Here is an 18,131-nt window from a genome sequence, read left to right on the forward strand (position 1 = left end):
AGTTAGGTGGTGTCAGAGTAGGGCTCTGGATCTTGGCTGTACAGTGTCTTTTCCTGCCAATTTTAGCAACATTTTTGACGTCAAGGCAGCTGGGGCTGGAGAGGAGACAGGGTTTGGAACTGGCTGAGCCAGCTGAGGAGCTGCAGATGCTGCTTGCTTTTGTCTGTTATGGGTGGTGAGACTTAGGGTTGAGGGAATGTGGGAGTGTGGGTGCACGTTTTCGAGGCGGCCATTCAGCGGTCCACTTTGGCCTCTCCTCGCGCGGGTCAAGCTGGTCCATGCCTCGGCTTGGAGCTGCGTTCAGTCGCGACGGCCATCGACCTGCACCCTCTCGCGCGCGCACAGCAAGAGTGGCTGCGTTGACGATGTCGTGGAATTTGGTCAACGAGCGGGAGCCGACAGGCGTGCGTGGTACGTATGCGAGCGCGAGCGGGAGGAGCCGCGTTGATTGAACGAATGTGTGTATACATTGGAGAGATGATGGGTTCCGACGAGGGAGATGCCTATCGCAGCATGGAAGAGGGTGGGGAGCGGGCGAGGACGGGGGAGAGAGCTGGACGGGGTGGGTATGTACAGGTCAGCAGCGGAGCGCCTGCGCCCGATGTGCGCGATGCTCGCGGCGAGGCGTGGCCAGCGAGGGCGGGACGGCGGGACGGTTGAGGGCCTAGCCCGAGGTCGAGGTCGAGACGAGGGGGTGAGGATTCCGGCACCAAAGAAGGAAGGCGCGGACGACGGCGGGCGCGCTTAGAAGAGGGCGAGACCGGCGGCGGCGAGGCCGGTGAGTAGGGCGGCGGAGCCGGCGAGGCTGATCTTGGAGGCCGACGAGGGCTGGCTGCTCGAGTTGGCGCTGACGGGGCTGTTGGTCTTGGCGGCGGCCGAGGCGGGCGAGGTGGACGTCGAGCTGCTCGACGTGGCCATGGCTCGGACCGAGGTGGCGAGGCCGCCGGTGGGGGTGGCGCTGGCTCCGCCGCCGGCCGAGGCGGTGCCGCCGGCGCCCTCGAGCTCGGCCTTGATGGTCGAGTTGAACGTGCCCGTCATCTTGTCGAGGGTGAAGCGGGCCGAGAAGGCCATGGGCGGGCTGGTGGAGCCGGCGGCGGGGGTGGAGCCCTCGAAGCGGAGGAAGTAGTAGCCGCCGTTGGGGCCGACGGTGGGGTCGATCTTGTACTTGTCAGACGTGTCCTTGGCGTCGACGTCCTCGGCCAGCGTCTGGAGGCGCCACTGGACGTCGTGGGAGCCGGTGGCCAGGTAGACGTTGACCTTGCCCCAGTCGGCAAACTTGGGCGCGGCGCCGTCGTCGTGCCACTCGACCTGGAGGTGCTTGTCGCCGTGGCCCGTGGTGGAGCTACGAGGCGGCGTGGGTAGAAGGGTCGGGAGGGCGTAGGGGATCAGTACGGGGGGTGGTTCAGACGGGTGGACGTCGCGAGCAGTGACAGGCCGGGCGCAGCGGCGGTAACACGCGCGGTGCAAGACGATGGCGCGTCGTGAGATGCCGCGACACGAGGGCCGCCCGAGATGTCGGCGCGAGTGTGCCACTGCATGGATCCGCCGCAGTCGTCGGCAGTCCGTTGCCACCCCGGATTCGAGGCCGGGGTCGGGTATCTCGAGCCTGCACCCTGCATGGCCATCCCGATGTCCATCACGAGACTTCGTCGCAAAGAGGGCCAGCAGCGATAGCCTTTCCTTTCGGCATCGTCTGCGTGACGTGGCAAAGGCTACGATGGCGGCGCAGATCCCACTGGAGGGCATCGACGACGGAGGGGCGTGCGGTACTCACGCGACGGGCTGGGTGACGATGATGGTAGCCATGGCCGGACCAGCGGCGATGGCGAGGAGAGAGACGAGGGCGGAGACCTTGGCGGCGATCATTTTGGCGTGCAAAGCAGGGTGAAAGCGGGGGCGGGTTGGCTGGGGTTAGGGGGGTCGAAGCTGGGTCGTCTAGACTGAGAGCTTGGAGGGAGAGGGGAGCTGGGGGTAACGAATGTAAGCGCTAGTGCAGTGGAGGGGAGGGGCTGAGATGGATTAGGAGAGGATGGTGATTCCTTGACGAGTGGCGACAGTGGTGGTGAGGGTGGTGGTGATGAGGAAGAAGGAGGAAGGACGAGACGGGTTGTGATGATCAACAGCGAGGGCCAAGGGCGGAACGACGCCGAGGCTGGCTCGCTGGCCCGCCCGGCTGGCAGGTTGCCCCTCGGCGTCCCAGACCGAATGGCTCGCCGCCCTCCCCGTCCGCCCGCCCGAGCCCCGAGCCCCCCTGTTTTTCAAGCCAGCTGGGTGCCGAGGGTCGGTATCGCACATAGGCGCAAGCAAGCAGCTGGCTCGGTGCTCCTGGCTCCGCCCGTGCTGGTGCCTTTGTTTCGCTGGGCGAGCATGCTGCCGATCTCCCGAACGCACGCAGGCAGGCAGGAACAGGGTGAGGCCAGCCGATGGGACCGGCTCGTTGGCAGCCTCCAACTACTCTGCCTTGGTGCGTGCGTGCTGTCTGTCGGGCGGGCAGGCGAATCCGAACGTGTATGTACGCATGCTTGCCTGGCTGCAGCGAGCTACCGGGACGAGGTGGATGCAGGCAGGCCAGGTCAAGCGCGCCATCGCAGATACCGGCCTGCCTGCCTGCCTGCCTGCCTGCCTGGTTGGGCCTTTTCAAAGGCCGCTCGACGCCCATCTCGCGCTTTGGGCGGGCGGGCGAGAGCAGCCGAGCCATGCGATGCGGCGTGCAGGTCCGCACCGTCTCGCGGGCGCGGTACTCTGCCTCATCGGACGAGGCCGTATGGCGGCGCACACGGGAGAGAAGAGGCGACGACGACAGATCGAGAGGCAGGCCAGGATATCAAAACACCAACGGTCGGCTCAGACCGTCGCTCTGCGCTGCTTGCTCTGCGGGCCACCTGCCAGCGCTAGCCTGGCCCGCTGGCCCGCACGTCTGCCTGCCTTGCCTGCTCGTTTGACGCCGATCCGAAACAAGCGGCTGCGGCGCGGGCTAGCCGAACCGCGCCGCCTGCCTTGCTTGCTTGCTGCTCAGCCTTGTCTTGCTTTGCTTGCTTGCTGGCCGCTGGCCTGCCTGCTGGCTTGGCTTCCTGACCGCTCGCGCAACGCAACGGAACGCAACGAGACGCAACGCAGCGCAACGTTGCGCAACCGCTGCGACCGCAAAGTGCAACAACGTGAAGCGGGCCAGGCAAGCAGCACGTACGTACGTACGTACGGGGCGAGCGTGAGGAAACGACACATGCGACGGGCCAAGACGAGGACACGAGCTGAGGCCCTGCCTTTGCACGAGTATCACCGCCCGCGGTCGACGGGCGCCAGGCTAGGGCCCCTCCAACTCGGAGGTGGGGTGGGAAAAGCTTAGCCTCGCCTCGTCGTCGGATCGAACCGAATCGATTCGAGATCTCGGGCTAGGCAGGCAAGCAGGCAAAGGACGCTTCGACGACGGCGACGACGACGTCGATCCCCCGCGTCTGCCCCGTGTGGATCCTCGGCGAGAGAAGGATCGACACGCCTGAGGTTTTCCGCCCGACGACGGTACGTCGGTTCGGGATCGACGAGGCGCAGCTGGCCCCTTCGTCGTTGTCCAGGGGACGTCGCGGGGACGTTGAACGTTGCTCGCAGCAACGTCAAGATGACGATGGTGTTACCGGTAACATCGGGGGGCAACCAGCCAGGCAAGGGAGGGAGGCTAGGGCGGACGAGGCGAGGGCATCGAGTCGCCCAGCCGTCTTTCCGCCAGGCGGGTGTGCTGTAACAAGCAGGCCAGGCTAGGCTAGCGCGACGATGCCATGCTAGCCGCTGCTGGTTTCAAAGCTTGGCATGCAGGCCACCGCTGAGCCAACGCACCCAAACCTCCCCCTCCCTCGCCGCCCTCTGCACGGTCGGCCTAGCCTGTAGCTGCTGCCGGCGCTGGCGCTTTCATTGCCGTTCCTGACCGCTACTACTGACTACTGACAACATCACCGACGCCAGGCGAGCCGGTCAGCACTGCTCGAGCACCATCTCGAGCCACCTCGACGCCATGGTCTGCAGGCTCCTGACGGTCGAGCTGCGTGCGTAGCTGTGCGCCTGCGCTTCCTTCGGTCGGGCTCAGGCCAGACCCAGAAGAGGCAGAGTATCGAGCCATTGGCGGCGACGCTGCTCGTTGTATCGCACCAAGCCGTCGTATGTCGTGTAGACGGGCCAGCGCGATGCAGGCCGTGAGAAGAGGCACGGCGGCGGCGGCGAAGAGGCATGATGGCCGAGGCAAAGATCTCTAGAACAATAACGGATAGTCGCCATAGGCTGGGCAGGCCATGAAGCGGTCCGACCCGACCCCACGACCCGATGAGGCCGCGTGTAGGTGGGCGCAGTCCTCCGCGGACCGTCGGCCGAAGCCTGCTGGCCTGCCGGTCCCAAAGGGCATCTTCACGACGCTCGACGAGGAGGCTAGGACGGAGGCTAGGACGAGTTCCGAGCGACACACGGGCCATCTCTGATCACCACACCGCGTCGCACTGTGCTGGTCGTGCTCAGCGTCGGGAGATATGGTCGAGCGCGCGGATACGATGCTGGCTACAGGTTCCTATCGGGGTCCGGCGGGCGGGGCGGGCTAGCCTTTTGCTGCCTTCCGCGGCTCGCACATATGGAAACAGGCGCGGCCTCGACTACGCTCTCGGATCTGCGCTGATCATGTTGGAACGAAGGCTTGGTCTTCTCGAGTGTGCTCCTCCCCCACCCAGTCACGGTCGAACGGCTCAAGGCAGTAGGCGGATTGCCATTTCGCGGACCATCTCCCGCCGCAGAGACACGCCGATCGGCCCGGTGGCGTACGCCGCGGTCGAGTCGATCGACCTCGCTCGTCATGCCGCAGTGGCGCCCGGCTGCTCACCGCTGCCGTCGCGACCTCGCCCGCGCTTCATCATCGCCCCGCGGCAACCTTGGCGGGCAGCCGCAGCGGCCGCAGCTTGACCTTGGCCGACCGGCCGTGGCTGTAGCCCCTCAGCACCGCGATCCGTGCATCCAAAAACATCTGTTCGCTCACACTCTTCGACGCCCATGGCAGGTGTGTTGGGCCCGACGGCGATGGCGAAGGTGGTGGCCGTGTAGGCAGCCCGTCATTGGTCTCGATGGGATCTTGCATCGACGAGAACAGTCGCTCGGCGACAAGGGGTGCCGAAGCTGGACCACCGTACCTTGGCGAGGGTGGTAGCGGCACGACGCCGGCGAGTGGGGGCTTGGCAGGTGGCACGATGCCACGGCGCGAGCTCCCTCGCAGGCTCTTAGAACAACTGCTCAGCCTGGACGAGGAGCGCCGAACGTTGACGGCCGAGACCGCGACCTTGGCTGGTGACGACGGCGCAGGCCCCAACGCAGACCGCTCCGCCAGCTGCGGCTCCGACTGACGTTTGACCAGGCGCGACGCCGGGCTCCCCTCGCCCTGGCAAGACCGCCGACATCGAGCTCCCATGCCAGCATCGTTCAGCTTCATCGCGTGCGCTGTTCGCTGTTCCTCGTGCCACGCTGATGGAGCATCCGCAGTCTGAAAGGGCGAGAAGAACGCTGTCCTCGAGCTCGAGTCGGAGCGCGTCCTCGGGCGGCTTTCCGAGGCTCGTCGAACCTTGCCGCTCCGCTCTTGGCTGCGGTGCGGACCAGCGTGCTCGCTGCACCTGTCGCTGTCGTCCGAGGCGCAGCTCTGACGCTTCGACGGCACCGCCGATCCAGGGCGCGTGGCAGAGAGCAGCGAGTCCTGCGTCGAGGCACAGCGAGCAAAGTCGAAGCGCAGCTTCGGCGTATCGATCTCAACCTCATTGGGGCCTCCGGCGATGCGCGTTTCGTTCCCGCTTTCCGCAGTCGACCGAGCGACTGGCATGGGAGAATGTTCGCTCGGTCGCGGGTCGAAAGTGATGCCCGTACCTTCGCCAGTGTTGGGCGGCTCGAACACCAGGCCAAGGCCGGATCCTGGGAGGACGAGATCGGACGAAGCATCGTCCATCGGGACGGGCTGGCCAACGTCGCTCGCAGCGATGGCGATAGTCGGACCGGAAGCGGCCCATGGTGGTGTCGCGCAGAGGGACGGACCGCAGCCTACGGCTCCTGCGGGCGACTCCCCTTGTCGCAGCTCTGGCTGGTCTGGCCGCAGCCAGGCTCTACCGGTTGAAGGCGAAGGCGATGCCGTACGCTGGCTTCCGTCGGCCGCCTCTGCCCTGTCGTTTCTCTGAGGTTGACAGAGGCTGGCGATCTGCGCCTGTCGTCATTGTTGCAGCACGAGGAGGAGGGGCCGACATGTGAGACCGCGGTAGCACAGAGACCCCTCTTGGGCTTCCGATCGCGTACTCACCTCAATCGCAGCTCGCCAGCTCATCATCTTCTCGAGGCTGTCGAGTCGCATCTGCCACGAGACTGTGCGTGCCTCTTCGCCGTTGGCGTCCTGATCGAGGAAGGATACTCCGCCGCCCAAGCCCTCGTGATGCTCCCCTGCAGATCGCGGACCGACAGCGGGCTGCTGGACCCCGGTGACCGTCAGCACCCACCGTCCCGCCGAAGACGAGAAACTCTCCATGATCCCCTCGGTGATGGCGCCGAACGCGGTGTCGGTCTCCAGCTCCGTCCTGGCCAGCATCGACAGAGGCAGCATCGACGCGCTGACGGTGCTGCTGCTCGTCAGCTGCAGCCGGGTCATCTCGCGCGGCACATCGATGCTCTTGCTCCGGAGCCGCGCCGCGCCGCCGCTGCCGAGCGAGGAGAAGCTGCACGTCTCGCGTCGGTGCGAGAAACGCTGCTGTTGCGAAGCAGCACTCCCTTGAGCCGAGGTAGATGCCGCCGCCGAGGTCGGCGAAGATGGAACGAGGTGGAGATAGATCCGCAGACTCTCGACCTGAGATCCGTCGGCCAAGCCCGCGTCTGGCCCATCGAGCGGCATGACTGCGCCATCCTGCCTTCGAACTCGCTCCGGAGGCGATGCCGCCACATCCCAGTCGGACGGTGCCACCCAAGCTCTCGGTCTGCACGAAGCAACCGCTGCGCTGACTGCTGACACAGATGCAGGGTCGACGATACCGTCCATGCCCTCCGGAGGCTGTGCGCTGGTCCACTGAGATTGAAAGACGGGTCGGGGCCGCAGCGACAGCTTGGCACCGGCCAGCCGGCCCGCAAAGGTTGCGGCTCGAGGCCTTCCCCCGCTCGTGCGCTCCCTCGGGGTCGGGAGACTGGCGAGCTCAGACGTAGACGTTGCGGTGGTGCCGTTTGACGAGCTGCTGATGACAAGGTCCTCGACGGCGGAAGGCTGGATCGGGTCCCGCCTTCCGGCAGAAGGCGACAAGTCGGATCTCGTCAGGACCAGCTCGACGTCGCACCAAGCCGGACGAGGGGGGAGCGAGGGCGCGCCCTCGGGGATGCTCGGAGCCTCCTCGTCGCGTTCCACTTTGTCGTCGGCCACGGGCTGACCGCTGCCGGTGGCGTACTTGGCCGTTGACATGCCGCGGAGCGTCGCGCTGAGCCGCTTGAATGGCGAGGACCTCTTCTTGCGCAACGTTCTGCCCTTGGAATTCCGAACCCCGTCGCCCGGACCAGAGCCACTGGCACCGACGCAGAGAGACTGGGGAGCGAGCACGAGGCCGTGCATCACCTCGATCTGGGCCAGTCTCGCCCGCGTGCAAGGGAAGTTGCTGCAGACGTCTCGGCCTTGTCGCTGGACCGGGGGCGGCCACATCGGGCTCCAGGCGTCGCTCGAGCTGGTCGAGGGCGCCGCGGTCGAAGGAGGCGCGGGGTAAGGCAGAGGACGAAGGGACGTGGCCGGAGATCCCAGGTCAAAGCCCGGCGTGAGGATGAAATCGCAGCCGTGCCCTGGGTCGGCGACTGTGGTGGTGACCCTGTCCGGCGCCCGCTGGGCTGGCCGAGGTCCTGGTCGGGCATTGGTCGGGCATGGTGTGAGCCGACGGACAAGCATGGTCGAGCCTGTGCGCCCAGCGGTGTGAGGATCCGCCGCAAAGCTCAGCGACGATGACCGCATCTTGGTGATCGGGACGACGAGGGACGAGGTCATCGGTGCGCCTGCCTGGGGCGCCGCTGGCCTCTGGATGGATTGATTCGCTCCTTCGTCGCCTCGAGTCGCCACGGCGCTGGCTGTCGTCGATGGAAAAGGCGACGGGTGTGTCTGAGACGTGGAGCTCAAGCTCGTGGCCGGAGGAGGGCGCTGGAAGGGCTGGTAGAAGTCGGAAGTTGCGGAGGGGAGGCCATCGTGCTGTCGGGGCAGGCTTGTTCGGATCGACCCGATGCTGTTCTGCAGTGAAGAGACTGGCCCTGTGCTTGCCAGGCTCGAGCAGGACGAGCCTCGAGAACGGCCGCGACGCCCCGCGGCGGGACCGCCTGGGCTCCCTGCGACCGTTGCGCCATCCGTGGTGGGCAACGGCGGCAACATGGCGTTGACGTGAGTCTGGACGAGATGGAATGGCCCTCGACGCTGTGTGCGTGTTGCGCTGCGTCGGGTTGCGTCGGGCTACGTCGGGCTACGTCGGGCTACGTCGGGCTACGTCGGGCAGGCCGGCGGCAGTGCCGAGATGAGGCAGGTCTGACCAACGGCAGGTGCGATGGCTTGTTGCGAACCCGAGCCAAATCTGCAAGTTCGAGGTCGAGCGGCGGCGGTGTTAGTCCTTCTTGGCAATGGCGCAGGCCGTAGGGCAGGAAGAAGCAAGTGTGAACGGGTCCCTGTGTGAGCTGGCGGAGCGATTCAGTGTCGACTCTGACCTTTTGATGCAACGACAGGCAGCGCCGCCGGGGCGTCGGGACGTGCTGCTGGAGTGGATATGTGGATGGTGGTGGAAGCTGGAGGAGCCGTACGGGGCACCTCGATTGCTCGTCGACCGAGAGCAACGGAGCGAAATGAAGGAGGCGCCGGTCCCTCGGACGTCGTGCTTGGGCTGGGCGGATCGGTCGGCGTGCGTCGGGTGCTAAGACGAGGCAGGGAGGGCTGACGACGCCAGAGATCTCGTCAGCCAGCCGTCATCGTGTCAGCGGTCGGGCTGGCGGCGATGGCGCGCCGTCAGCAGATCTCAGCCTCTGCAGCGGCTGCGAAAGTGGGTGCTCACCTATCGGTTTGCGGTTCGGGTTCGGGCGAGGTGCATCCGAGTGGCTGGTCCACACGGCTGGGCGTCGCGAAACGCTGCCGTCGATGCCTGCTCGAGGCAAAGGAAGACGGCGTCTGTGGCGTGTGCCTGGAGGCTGGGAGCAGGTCGGCGGTCGCAGGCGCTCGAGACGGTGATCGAGAGCCGTGGGACGACGGCGACCTTGTTGCGCTTCGAGATACCTTGCCCAGGCTTGCAAGCGATGGCGATGGACCGGGCAGCTGCTTGTGTCGAGGCGGATCCAACTCGAGGAGCACGGCACAGAGATGGGTCGGGCCGAGCTTCGGCGCCGATGCTGACGACAATAGACGGCAAAGGCGGGCAGAGACGGGAGATCAAGAGCGCCGGGCAAGGTCAAGAGTCGCGACGAGCAGGGGCAGCGGAGAGGGCAGTGTTCGTCTCGGTGGCCAGATTTATGAGGTAGGTGGGCGGTGTTTGGCCAGCGAGCCTGCCGAGCCTGCTGGTGATCAGCAGCGCAGGGCGAGCAGGGGGTAAGAGGTGGGTCCCGAGGCGGTTGCACCATGACTGGCCCCCGCGATCCGCTTGGGGTCTGGATAGCGGTGGTGGTGGTGAGGGCCTGCTGTTGGAAGGCGAGCGGTCGCTGGAGCGCCGTGTGGGCTGCGCTTCTTGGGAGTCGCTGCCGCCCCGCCGCGACGATTGCGCGCCGCACGCCAGCGCCCACCGGGCAACCCACGAGGACTACACCAGACAAAGAACAGGTAGGGAGGGGAGGCGAGCCGGTCCGCTGCGGTACAATCATGAACGGCGTCGATGGTGCCGGTTGGCTCGCTGCTCTTGCGCGCAAAGCCGAAAGCACGTACGGCTACCCACCCTTAGTTGCTGGGATTGTCTGAATGGAGGGCGGCCGGCGAGCAGCAGCAGGGTTTCCTCGGCGGCTGAGGGAGAAGAAGGGAAAGGCCCGGGCACGCACTGGTCTGTTACGTCGGCCACCGCTACCATGCTGCAGCGCGGCTGGCAAGGCCCCAGATCGAGGACGAGGTGGGTTGTAAATGGGCAGAAGTGCCGCCGACGAGCGTGCGTAGCGTAGGCGAGGCTAGGTTGCTGGGGCCATGCACGCTATGCTCCCGTGGCGAGGGGCGGCCTAGCTGACTTCTAGGCTTTCCAGTGGCGCGGACGAGGACGGGTGAGGATCGAGGCCGGCTAGCCTCGGATGGATGCCGCGAGAGCGACGTAGCATCGTCCGGGACGCTCCCGGCGAGCGCCCAAGGGCTAGCCTGGCTCGACTGCGCCCCGCCATCGGAGGTCGTCCCGTGGGCTTGACACCTGCCTTGGACGCTCGACCGTGGAGGGTCGTGCTCGCGTTCGCGCTCGTGGTCGGGGTCGTGATGGAAGGCAGGGAGCAGGCCTAGGCCCAGGCCTCTTCCCTGCTTGACCATCCGTGAGCGCCGCGAGTCGTGGGTTCGGGATTGTCGTGGCCCGGCAGAGTTGGCCGACCAGCGGCCCAAGTTGGACGGAGCTCGTCGCCCCACCCGGCGTGGCTACGCCTGCGCCCTTTCCCCGCCCTTTACCGCAGCGCCCAGCCGCAGCGGGCGACGCCCTTGACAGGCTGCGCTGCGGCAGAAAGTAGCGAAGGGCACGTCTCTCCTCGTCGCCGTGACCCGCTTGGCGCTGGGCCATGGATGGAGACACCTTTATAGTCGCCCGGATGATTGCGCCCGGCAGCTTGGCCATTGGTCGGGATGACCACACCATTGCCCGCGGTCTGCGCCAGCGCGCGCGTGGCCGGAGATCCGGCGTGAAGGACAGACGGAAGCTGTAGAATCGTCTTGTTGTGCTCAGCTCTTGTGGGCAGGTCACGCCCAGGCCAACAGGCCACACAGCCTCGCGGGGCTGATGGAGCAGGGCAATGGCACACTTATGGCCTGCGCCTCGCTCTTGCTTGTTTGCGAAGCCAGAATGACTACCTCCTCTCCAGCCCAGACGAGCGGCGCTGGTGAGTCGGTGGCGATCCGAGCCAGTCGAGGACGTGTCCACCAAGGTCAAGCAAGGTGTGGGTGCTGCTTGTCCAAACCACAACGATTTGCGACGAGGTGCGGCTGCCACATGGTGGCTCGTACGGCGGGTATTTGGGCGTCCCAAAGATGGCGGGTGCGCAGGAAGTGTCAGACTGACTGCGCTGCTTGGATGCGAGTCGCCGCAAAGGCGCTCGATGTCCCGCAAGCTTCCGCTCTCGGGTCCGCTACGGCGCCGATTGACCAAGGCCTCGTCGCCACCAACCTCGTGCAGGCTAGACCTCGATGCTACCGATGACACTTGCCCCTCACGATGGTCGCATGCCCCGGTATCCCCCTCTTCGGGTGGTGCAAGCACGAGCGAAATTGGCCGGCCTGTTCGATCGTCGCGCAGACACGGCCGGCAAGGAGGTGTGAACGCGGAGGGCGGAGTCCTGAGCGGGCATAGCGCTGGCGGCGAGGAGATCTATCTGATTGCTTCCCATCTCCCGGGTTGGTTCTCCGATCCCAGCCGCGGGAACGATCGGGATGCCCAAGCACACGTCAAGGACGAGGCGAGGAGGAGGGAGCAAGCAAGGAGGTCTCGCCACGCGACACGCCACCGAAGTGCTGGCAGCCAGCTTGTCCGCTTCAACTTCCGAATGGCCAGGCAGGTACCGTACGTACGGCATCGAGGAGACTGTGCCCTGCCGCGTCCTACAGAGTAATATCTCGCCCCAGGCTCGCTCTTGCCTTGCCCTGCGCTAGGCGTTGCTGGACAGCGCCGACTCGGCGGAAGAGAGGAGCGGGATGGTCCAAGGCGCAAACTCGTCTCGGCTCTGTGGGGATCCCGAAGGGCCCTATACATAGATACAGCAGCGCGAGCGCATCATTGTTGGCACGCTTCAATCGCCGGACGAAAGCGCAACAATGGTGAAATCGGTCAAGGCGGGCAGCAATAAGGTACGGCTGGCGAGCGAGGTCCCGGCTCAATCGAACTCGACAACGGACCGGGAACGTCGGCGGGCGGGTCCGAAGAAAGAGGGGTCCGAAGGCCGCGCCCACTCTCTTCCCATCCGCGCCAATCTGCGCAAGGAGCAAGGAACGATAGGTACGGCGCTGACAATGTCGGAGTTGTTGTGGATCCTCTCGTCTTGCTGATCGCGGTCCGGATCGTTGGACCTCCTACGAAGAGGATAGACGAGTGAGTCAGACAAGACACGACACGACACGAGGGACGATCCAGGGAGAGTCTGTTCAGGCTGGCGGAGCAGCGGGTGAGGGTGCCGCCTGCCTGCTTTCCTCGATTGTTCTTCGGCGGACAGATGGACGACGACGGCGACGACGAGAAGACATTACGCCGCCGACGAGCGGAGCATGGCATGGCATGGCGTGGCATGGCATGGCGTTCGCCGACGAGCTATGCGCTGCCGGTGGTTGCTGAGCCGCGGTGTGCGTGACAACGAGGGCAGCGGCCAGACGAGGCGGAGCCTGGGTGTGATATCTTGGTTGCTGACCAGCCCGTCCGGCCTTTGTCTGATGTCGTCGGTCGAGGCACGCCGCATACATGGCGTCGGAGCGTCGGAGGGATGGACGACGAGGCTGGATCTGGCACCCTCCCTTGCTTTGCTTGCTTTGCTCTCAGCTGGTGGTTGTTGTTTGGTAGTTGCCTGTCGTGTTTGCCGTCTCGCGATCAGCTGTATGTTTGGCCTGCCCGTCTGCTGCTGGCTGCTGGTTGCCATGGCGCAGGCGCAGTACATGGTCGGATCTCGCGGAGGGTTGCCGCCGGAAGCACCGCACCCCCCCTGGCCAGTCTACCGGTGGGACCAAAAGCAGCCAGCAGTCAACCAGGCGGATGCTCCCCGAGCAAGACAGAGCACAGCAAAGCTGGAAAGTCGTGCAGCGTGGACAACGGGCGGCAGCTGTGGTGAGACCGTTCAGGCCATTTCAGGCCGGCGCCCATCGGGCCGGGTCCGGACGGCGGACGGTATCCGGGATGTTTCAGACGGCGGGTTCCTTCGAGGGCCGGCAGCGCAGCTCTTCCCGTCAGACCAACCCCCGGAGCGCTGACGGGCTGCGCACTAGCTAGGCAACGGAGCGGCGTGATTAGCTCGTTTGGAACGATGAGGTGGATCAGCTTGCCTGCGATCCAAAGGCAGCGGCGGTGGGTTTGGAGCAGGCAGGCGGGGGTCGCGATGGGAAAAAAGAGGATGGCGCTGCGGGATGGCATGAAAGCAGGCCAAGCCAGAGCGGGGAGGCCAGAGAGCGAGAGAGGGAGAGAATTAGAGCGGTATGGCCTCTCGCTGGCAGTAACTAAGCGGCAAGTCGGCCAGGCCTGGCTGGCCAGAAGATTCGGCGAGGGCCGACAACCAGCCGCGCAGGCTGCATACGGCCAGGATGTCGTTCGCACAGCACGGCGCAGCAGAGCAGCAGCTGCGCTGCATCCTTCGCCCCGAGGAGCGGGCAGCCCAGGCAACAGGCAGGCAAGCAATGCAAGCAAAAAGGCCAGCGAGCGAGACGACGAACGAGTGCAAAGACGGAGCCAATTGGACTCGGCCTGGCCGGATGGCGGCCGCTGCTCATCGGTGGTAAAAGTGGCTTGAGCCCGCATGATGGCGGGCCATGCCAGCCAGCCAGCTGGTGCCGCCCCGAGAAGATCGATGGTCCTGGCCTGAATAATGTCAGCCAGGTGGCGCGTGGGGACGACGAGGGCTGAGGCAGGTAGGGGAGGGAGCATGGCGAGTCATGGCAGGTCGATTGCCTGCCTGTCCTGCCCGCCTTCTCAGGCTAGCGGTACATCGTGCAACGGGCGCATGTGCCTGCCTGCCTGCCTGCCTGCCTGCCTGCCTGCCTGCCTGCCTGCCTGCCTGCCTGTCTGTCCCTGCCAGGACGAGGTGCCAACCCCTAAACGGTCGCGGCAGGAGTCGACGAGGATCAAGCAGGAGCGGATCGCCCAAATCGGTCCATACGGAGACTGATCCGACGATGATGGCGATGGCGCCGGCGATATCCTTGGCGATGGCGCTGGCGATGGGGACGTTTTGAGCTGCCGTGCTCGATCTCAGACTCTCTGGCTGGCGTAAGGGGCCGCCACCAGCTTCCTCCTCGTCGCCCGCTCCTGACCGGCCGGCCCGGCGAGGGAGCGAGAGAGGCAGGATGGGTCAAGAGCGAGCGAGCGAGCATGCTCTCGCCATGTGCGTACAAGCGTACCTCTGGCTTTCCACCCCTAGCTAGTCTGGCTGCCGCCTGCCTGCCTCCTCTCTTCGCTTGGACCCTGAGTGGATTCCTGCGGACCCTGGACCATGCCCCCGTGGCAGCAGATGGAGAGCCAGGCCGGCAAAGCTTGCCCTAGTTAGGCTTCGCACGGCGGCGCGCTCAAACGAGGCTCGAGGGAGCGAGCATGCCCATTGCGGTTCGCTTCAAGCGATGCTCGCCCTCCTGGTTTGCTGCTCCTCCGTCAGCCGCCGTTGGGCGTGTATTGTGTTCTTATGGCAAGGCACTCCTCGCTCACTGTGCGGCAGATTGAGGGCAATATCGATCGGCTGCGCGTGTCGTGGGTGAGCTGAGGGCGAGCCGATGCGGACGAGTGGGGCGGGGCTGCAAACCATCGTCGGCGGAGGGGGTGCGAGGAGTTGTCGCGAAGGCAGCGCTTGCGCCGGGCAGTAGTGCCGAAGAGCCGCACGACGAACGCTGCTGATCTCATTGGCACGAAGCAAAGCTAGGCGTTGCGCCGCCGGTGAAGGCGACGAGGATGTGGTGCCGTCCGAGGCAGGCGCAGTTCAGAAGGCCCCGGCCACCTTGCTTGACCCCACGCCAAGAGGCCTGCAGTCGTGAGAGTGAGTACGACGAGACGAGTGGCGAGAGGGGTGTTGGGTCGCCCGCAGGCCGGCAGGCTGGCCGTCCCACCGCTGCGCTTGTGTATTTGGCCGGTGGTGTGAATTAATTGTCGCTCCGCCGCCCCCTCGCCGCGCTTTGGCCTCCCGGCCTCCGTGCCTTGCCTTTTTCTGCGGTCTGGCAGGCCCCCTTGCCTCTTCGCTCGCTCGTTCCTTGCCCGCCTGTCGAGGAACCCCGCCTTGCGCTCGGGCCCTGCCTTGCCTGCGTACCGCCGCCTGCTCCCTCACGACGACGACGACCAAGGCCACGCCGACGACGATGGCAGCAGGCGATGACCTGGCCCGTCCCTCTGTCCCTTCCCCCCCGGTCGGTGGCAGTAGAGTGACGACGGCGGGGAGGTGCAGGACGGGTGGTGCGAGGTTCTGGCACCGAAGTAGGCTAGTAGGCAGACAGCCAAGGCCGCGTGCGCACCGCCATCTCGGCTCGACGGCACAATCACAGCCCCTGCCTGCCTGCCTGCCTGCCTGCCTCTGCTGGCCCCCTGCCCTCTCCCCCGCCTCTCCCTCTCTGCTCTGCTCCGCGTCGCGGACAGCAGCCAGCAGCAAGCAAGCAAGCAGGCAGGCAAGCAGGCAGGCAGGCTAGCTAGACCTTACCCGTAGCAGGCAGGATTCGGTGCTTAGGGTTAGGGTGAGTGGCCTTGCAGCTAACGTGGTGCGGTGGCCGGCTCTTGTTAGGGCGAAGGGCAGGTAGGCGATTGGCCGTCGTCGTCGCAGCTCCCCGTGCGTACTTCGACGGCGCTGCGCTGCGCTGATCTGACCTCACAACTCCTGCCCCGCCGAGCACGTCGAACGCATGTAGGTAGCTGCTTGGCCTGCAGGCGGGCACCGTTGGCTTGCTTGCTCATGCCGCAATGCCTGCCTGTAGCGTAGACGGACACGCTTGTCCGGTCATTATTGCTCCTAGCGGGCCTGTTCTGCTCTCCGTCTGCCCTTGGCCTTGGCCCTGCTACAGAAAGAGTAGTGTAGCGTCCGACAATAGCGCAGCAGGTCACGCAGGCCGGACGATGTTCGAGGAGGAGCGGGCCCCGCCTCATATGTATGTACATATCTACTCGCCTGTTGGAGTTCGTCGATGGCCGAAGCCGAGGTGCACCGTACCCTGCCTCTTCTTCTGTCTGCTGCTGCCTCCCCCACCGCCATCACCACCACCACCACCGACGACCCTCCGCCGCCCCCTTTCTCGGACGCAGGTGTTGAGTGGGCTCGACCCGTCCCTCGTCGTCGTTTGAAGCACTCCATCACCTCGTCTTTGACCGCCGCCGATACCAACCCCCCTGGCCCACCATTGGCTTCCGTCCGACCGACAACCTCTTGCGCTCTCCACTGTCAATCGCCGCCGTCGCCCTAGACCTTCTTTGCTTGCTCGACCTTTGCGCGCCCGCCTCATACATACATACCCCGCCGCTGCCGCTGTCGTGTTCCGCACGTTGAACCTCGTGCCGCCCGCCCACTGCTTGTTTGTCATCACTGCGTCGCCTCGCCGTGGCTCGCCCCCCACTCTTTCGCAACTCGAACCTCGACTCCCCATCTTGAGCTCGCGGAGCAGCCGCGTCAGGAACCGGGCGTCGCTGCCGCACCTCGCCGGACTCGGCCCGATACCGATCGAAGGGCCCGCGCCGTCAGCCTCGCCGTCACCGTCAGCCTCGCTGCAGCTCGAGCACCGCACACGCCGCCAAACCGGCCTCTCGCTCGGACCCCGAGGGCCTTGAGAGAGACAGGCACGGCGACAGGCCTAGGGAAGCCTATCGCCCACCGGCAGGAGAATCCTGCATCGCTCACCGGACCTCGGTGGTTGCATGTCCCGCCGCGCCGCTCTTCGCTGATGCCGACGCTGGGGCCTCTTTTCGCCTTCCCGACAACGCCTTGATCCCGTCTGGTCGCTGCTCCTGCTGCTGCCGCTCCGGCTGCAGCCCCTGTCCTGGCTGGCTGGGCTGACAGCAGACATCGCACTTCGCTCGGCCCCTTCTCTCTGCTCTTCAACCGCCGCTGCTCCTCTGTATCCGACCGTCATCACCGGCTTGCAGTCATCCACCAAGGCGCGCCCAGCCCCATTGACTTGCTTCGACAACTTCCTGCCGGCATTGTCTGGCCGCACATCGCCCCATTCGACGCCCGGCAACGTCGCTGTCAAGCCGTACGCCCATCTCAGGAGAGTGGGGCTTGCACCGTCGCTTCGCTTCTTGGCTGCGGATCTGGCTGCCGTACCTTCCAGTCGACTGCCCTCCTCGTCGACCGCTAGCCTGCTTCGCCCCCGGCTTGCTATAAACGCCCTGCCTTTCCCGTCCCGCCGTCACCTCGACAGGTCACCCACGCCTATAGCGCCCTTCGGCTGCTCTCGTCCGACGTCCAACAGCTACCACCACCCTCCTCCTTCTCCTCCTCCTCTTCCTCCTCCTACCTGCTGTCTCTTCACTGACAGGGCGACACTCCCTCTCCTTCGACTGCGACCATGGACTACGGGACACCCAACTTGGGCCAGCCGAGCGCATCGCGGCGTTCCAGCCACGGCTTCGTCGATGCCGACCCGAGGCCGCCGAGCAACCGAAGCTCGCGATCCTCGATGGCATCGACCTCGTCCGCCGCCCACAGCCACCAGCAGCAGCACCGCCTCTTCTCGCCCGACGACTTCAAACGAGCCAAGGCCCACCTCGTCCTCGGGCCTCGCGCTCGCCTCAACACCACCATCCTCGACTCGCCCGACATCCGCCGATTCACCTTGCCCTCGCCCACGTCGGCCGAAGCCAGCCTGCCGGCCGTAGAGCACCAAGCGCGGGACAGTGCGGACGACGGCTCCGCTGCAGGCCTCGACAAGGCAGCACCGGCGACACCAGGTAGACCCGTCGGTCGGGATCGGCCATCGTCGTTGCTGACCCTGCCGCAGCAGCTCGAGACCGCCGACAGCACGGCGAGCAAAGCCACCTTCGGACCCCGTTCGGGGAGCACCGCCATGTCTCCCGGCCGGCCCACTTCGACCATTCGCGACTCGGTCGATGGCACCGCCAACGAAATCGTCGCCGGCCACGGCGACGGCGTCTCGCCCTCTCGCTCCGAGTATGCCGAGGAGCTCGACGCTACCAGCGAGCCCGACGCCAGCCGGGGCGCCAGCATCGACCTGCCCAGCGCGCTGCGGCCCAAGAGCGCCGTGTTTGAGCCCGACGCCGGCCGGCCCGTGCGACCGCGGACCGCCTCATCGGACCACA

General features: G+C 65.9%; 3 protein-coding genes across 3 annotated transcripts in view; 1 reads left to right on the forward strand and 2 right to left on the reverse strand.

The window, feature by feature from the left end:
- Window positions 1-744: 744 nt before the first annotated feature.
- PFL1_06260 (uncharacterized protein) lies at window positions 745-1,866 on the reverse strand (the record flags this gene model as incomplete). Its single annotated transcript, XM_007883801.1, has 2 exons — window positions 745-1,342; window positions 1,775-1,866. The coding sequence occupies 2 exons, from the start codon at window positions 1,864-1,866 to the stop codon at window positions 745-747; spliced, it is 690 nt and encodes a 229-aa protein (XP_007881992.1).
- Window positions 1,867-6,113: 4,247 nt separating this feature from the next.
- Window positions 6,114-7,441, reverse strand: PFL1_06261 (uncharacterized protein; the record flags this gene model as incomplete). Its single annotated transcript, XM_007883802.1, has 2 exons — window positions 6,114-6,170; window positions 6,305-7,441. The coding sequence occupies 2 exons, from the start codon at window positions 7,439-7,441 to the stop codon at window positions 6,114-6,116; spliced, it is 1,194 nt and encodes a 397-aa protein (XP_007881993.1).
- A 9,939-nt stretch (window positions 7,442-17,380) lies between these two features.
- Window positions 17,381-18,131, forward strand: part of PFL1_06262 (uncharacterized protein) — a gene marked incomplete at both ends in the record, with an annotated part of 4,051 nt that continues 3,300 nt past the window's right edge. Inside the window, one exon of the mRNA XM_007883803.1 lies at window positions 17,381-18,100. Within this exon, the coding sequence (XP_007881994.1) occupies window positions 17,381-18,100 (720 nt within the window). The remainder of the gene's footprint in view (window positions 18,101-18,131) is intronic.

This window comes from Pseudozyma flocculosa (assembly GCF_000417875.1).
Source record: "Pseudozyma flocculosa PF-1 unplaced genomic scaffold scaffold00025, whole genome shotgun sequence".
NCBI lineage: Eukaryota > Fungi > Basidiomycota > Ustilaginomycetes > Ustilaginales > Ustilaginaceae > Pseudozyma > Pseudozyma flocculosa.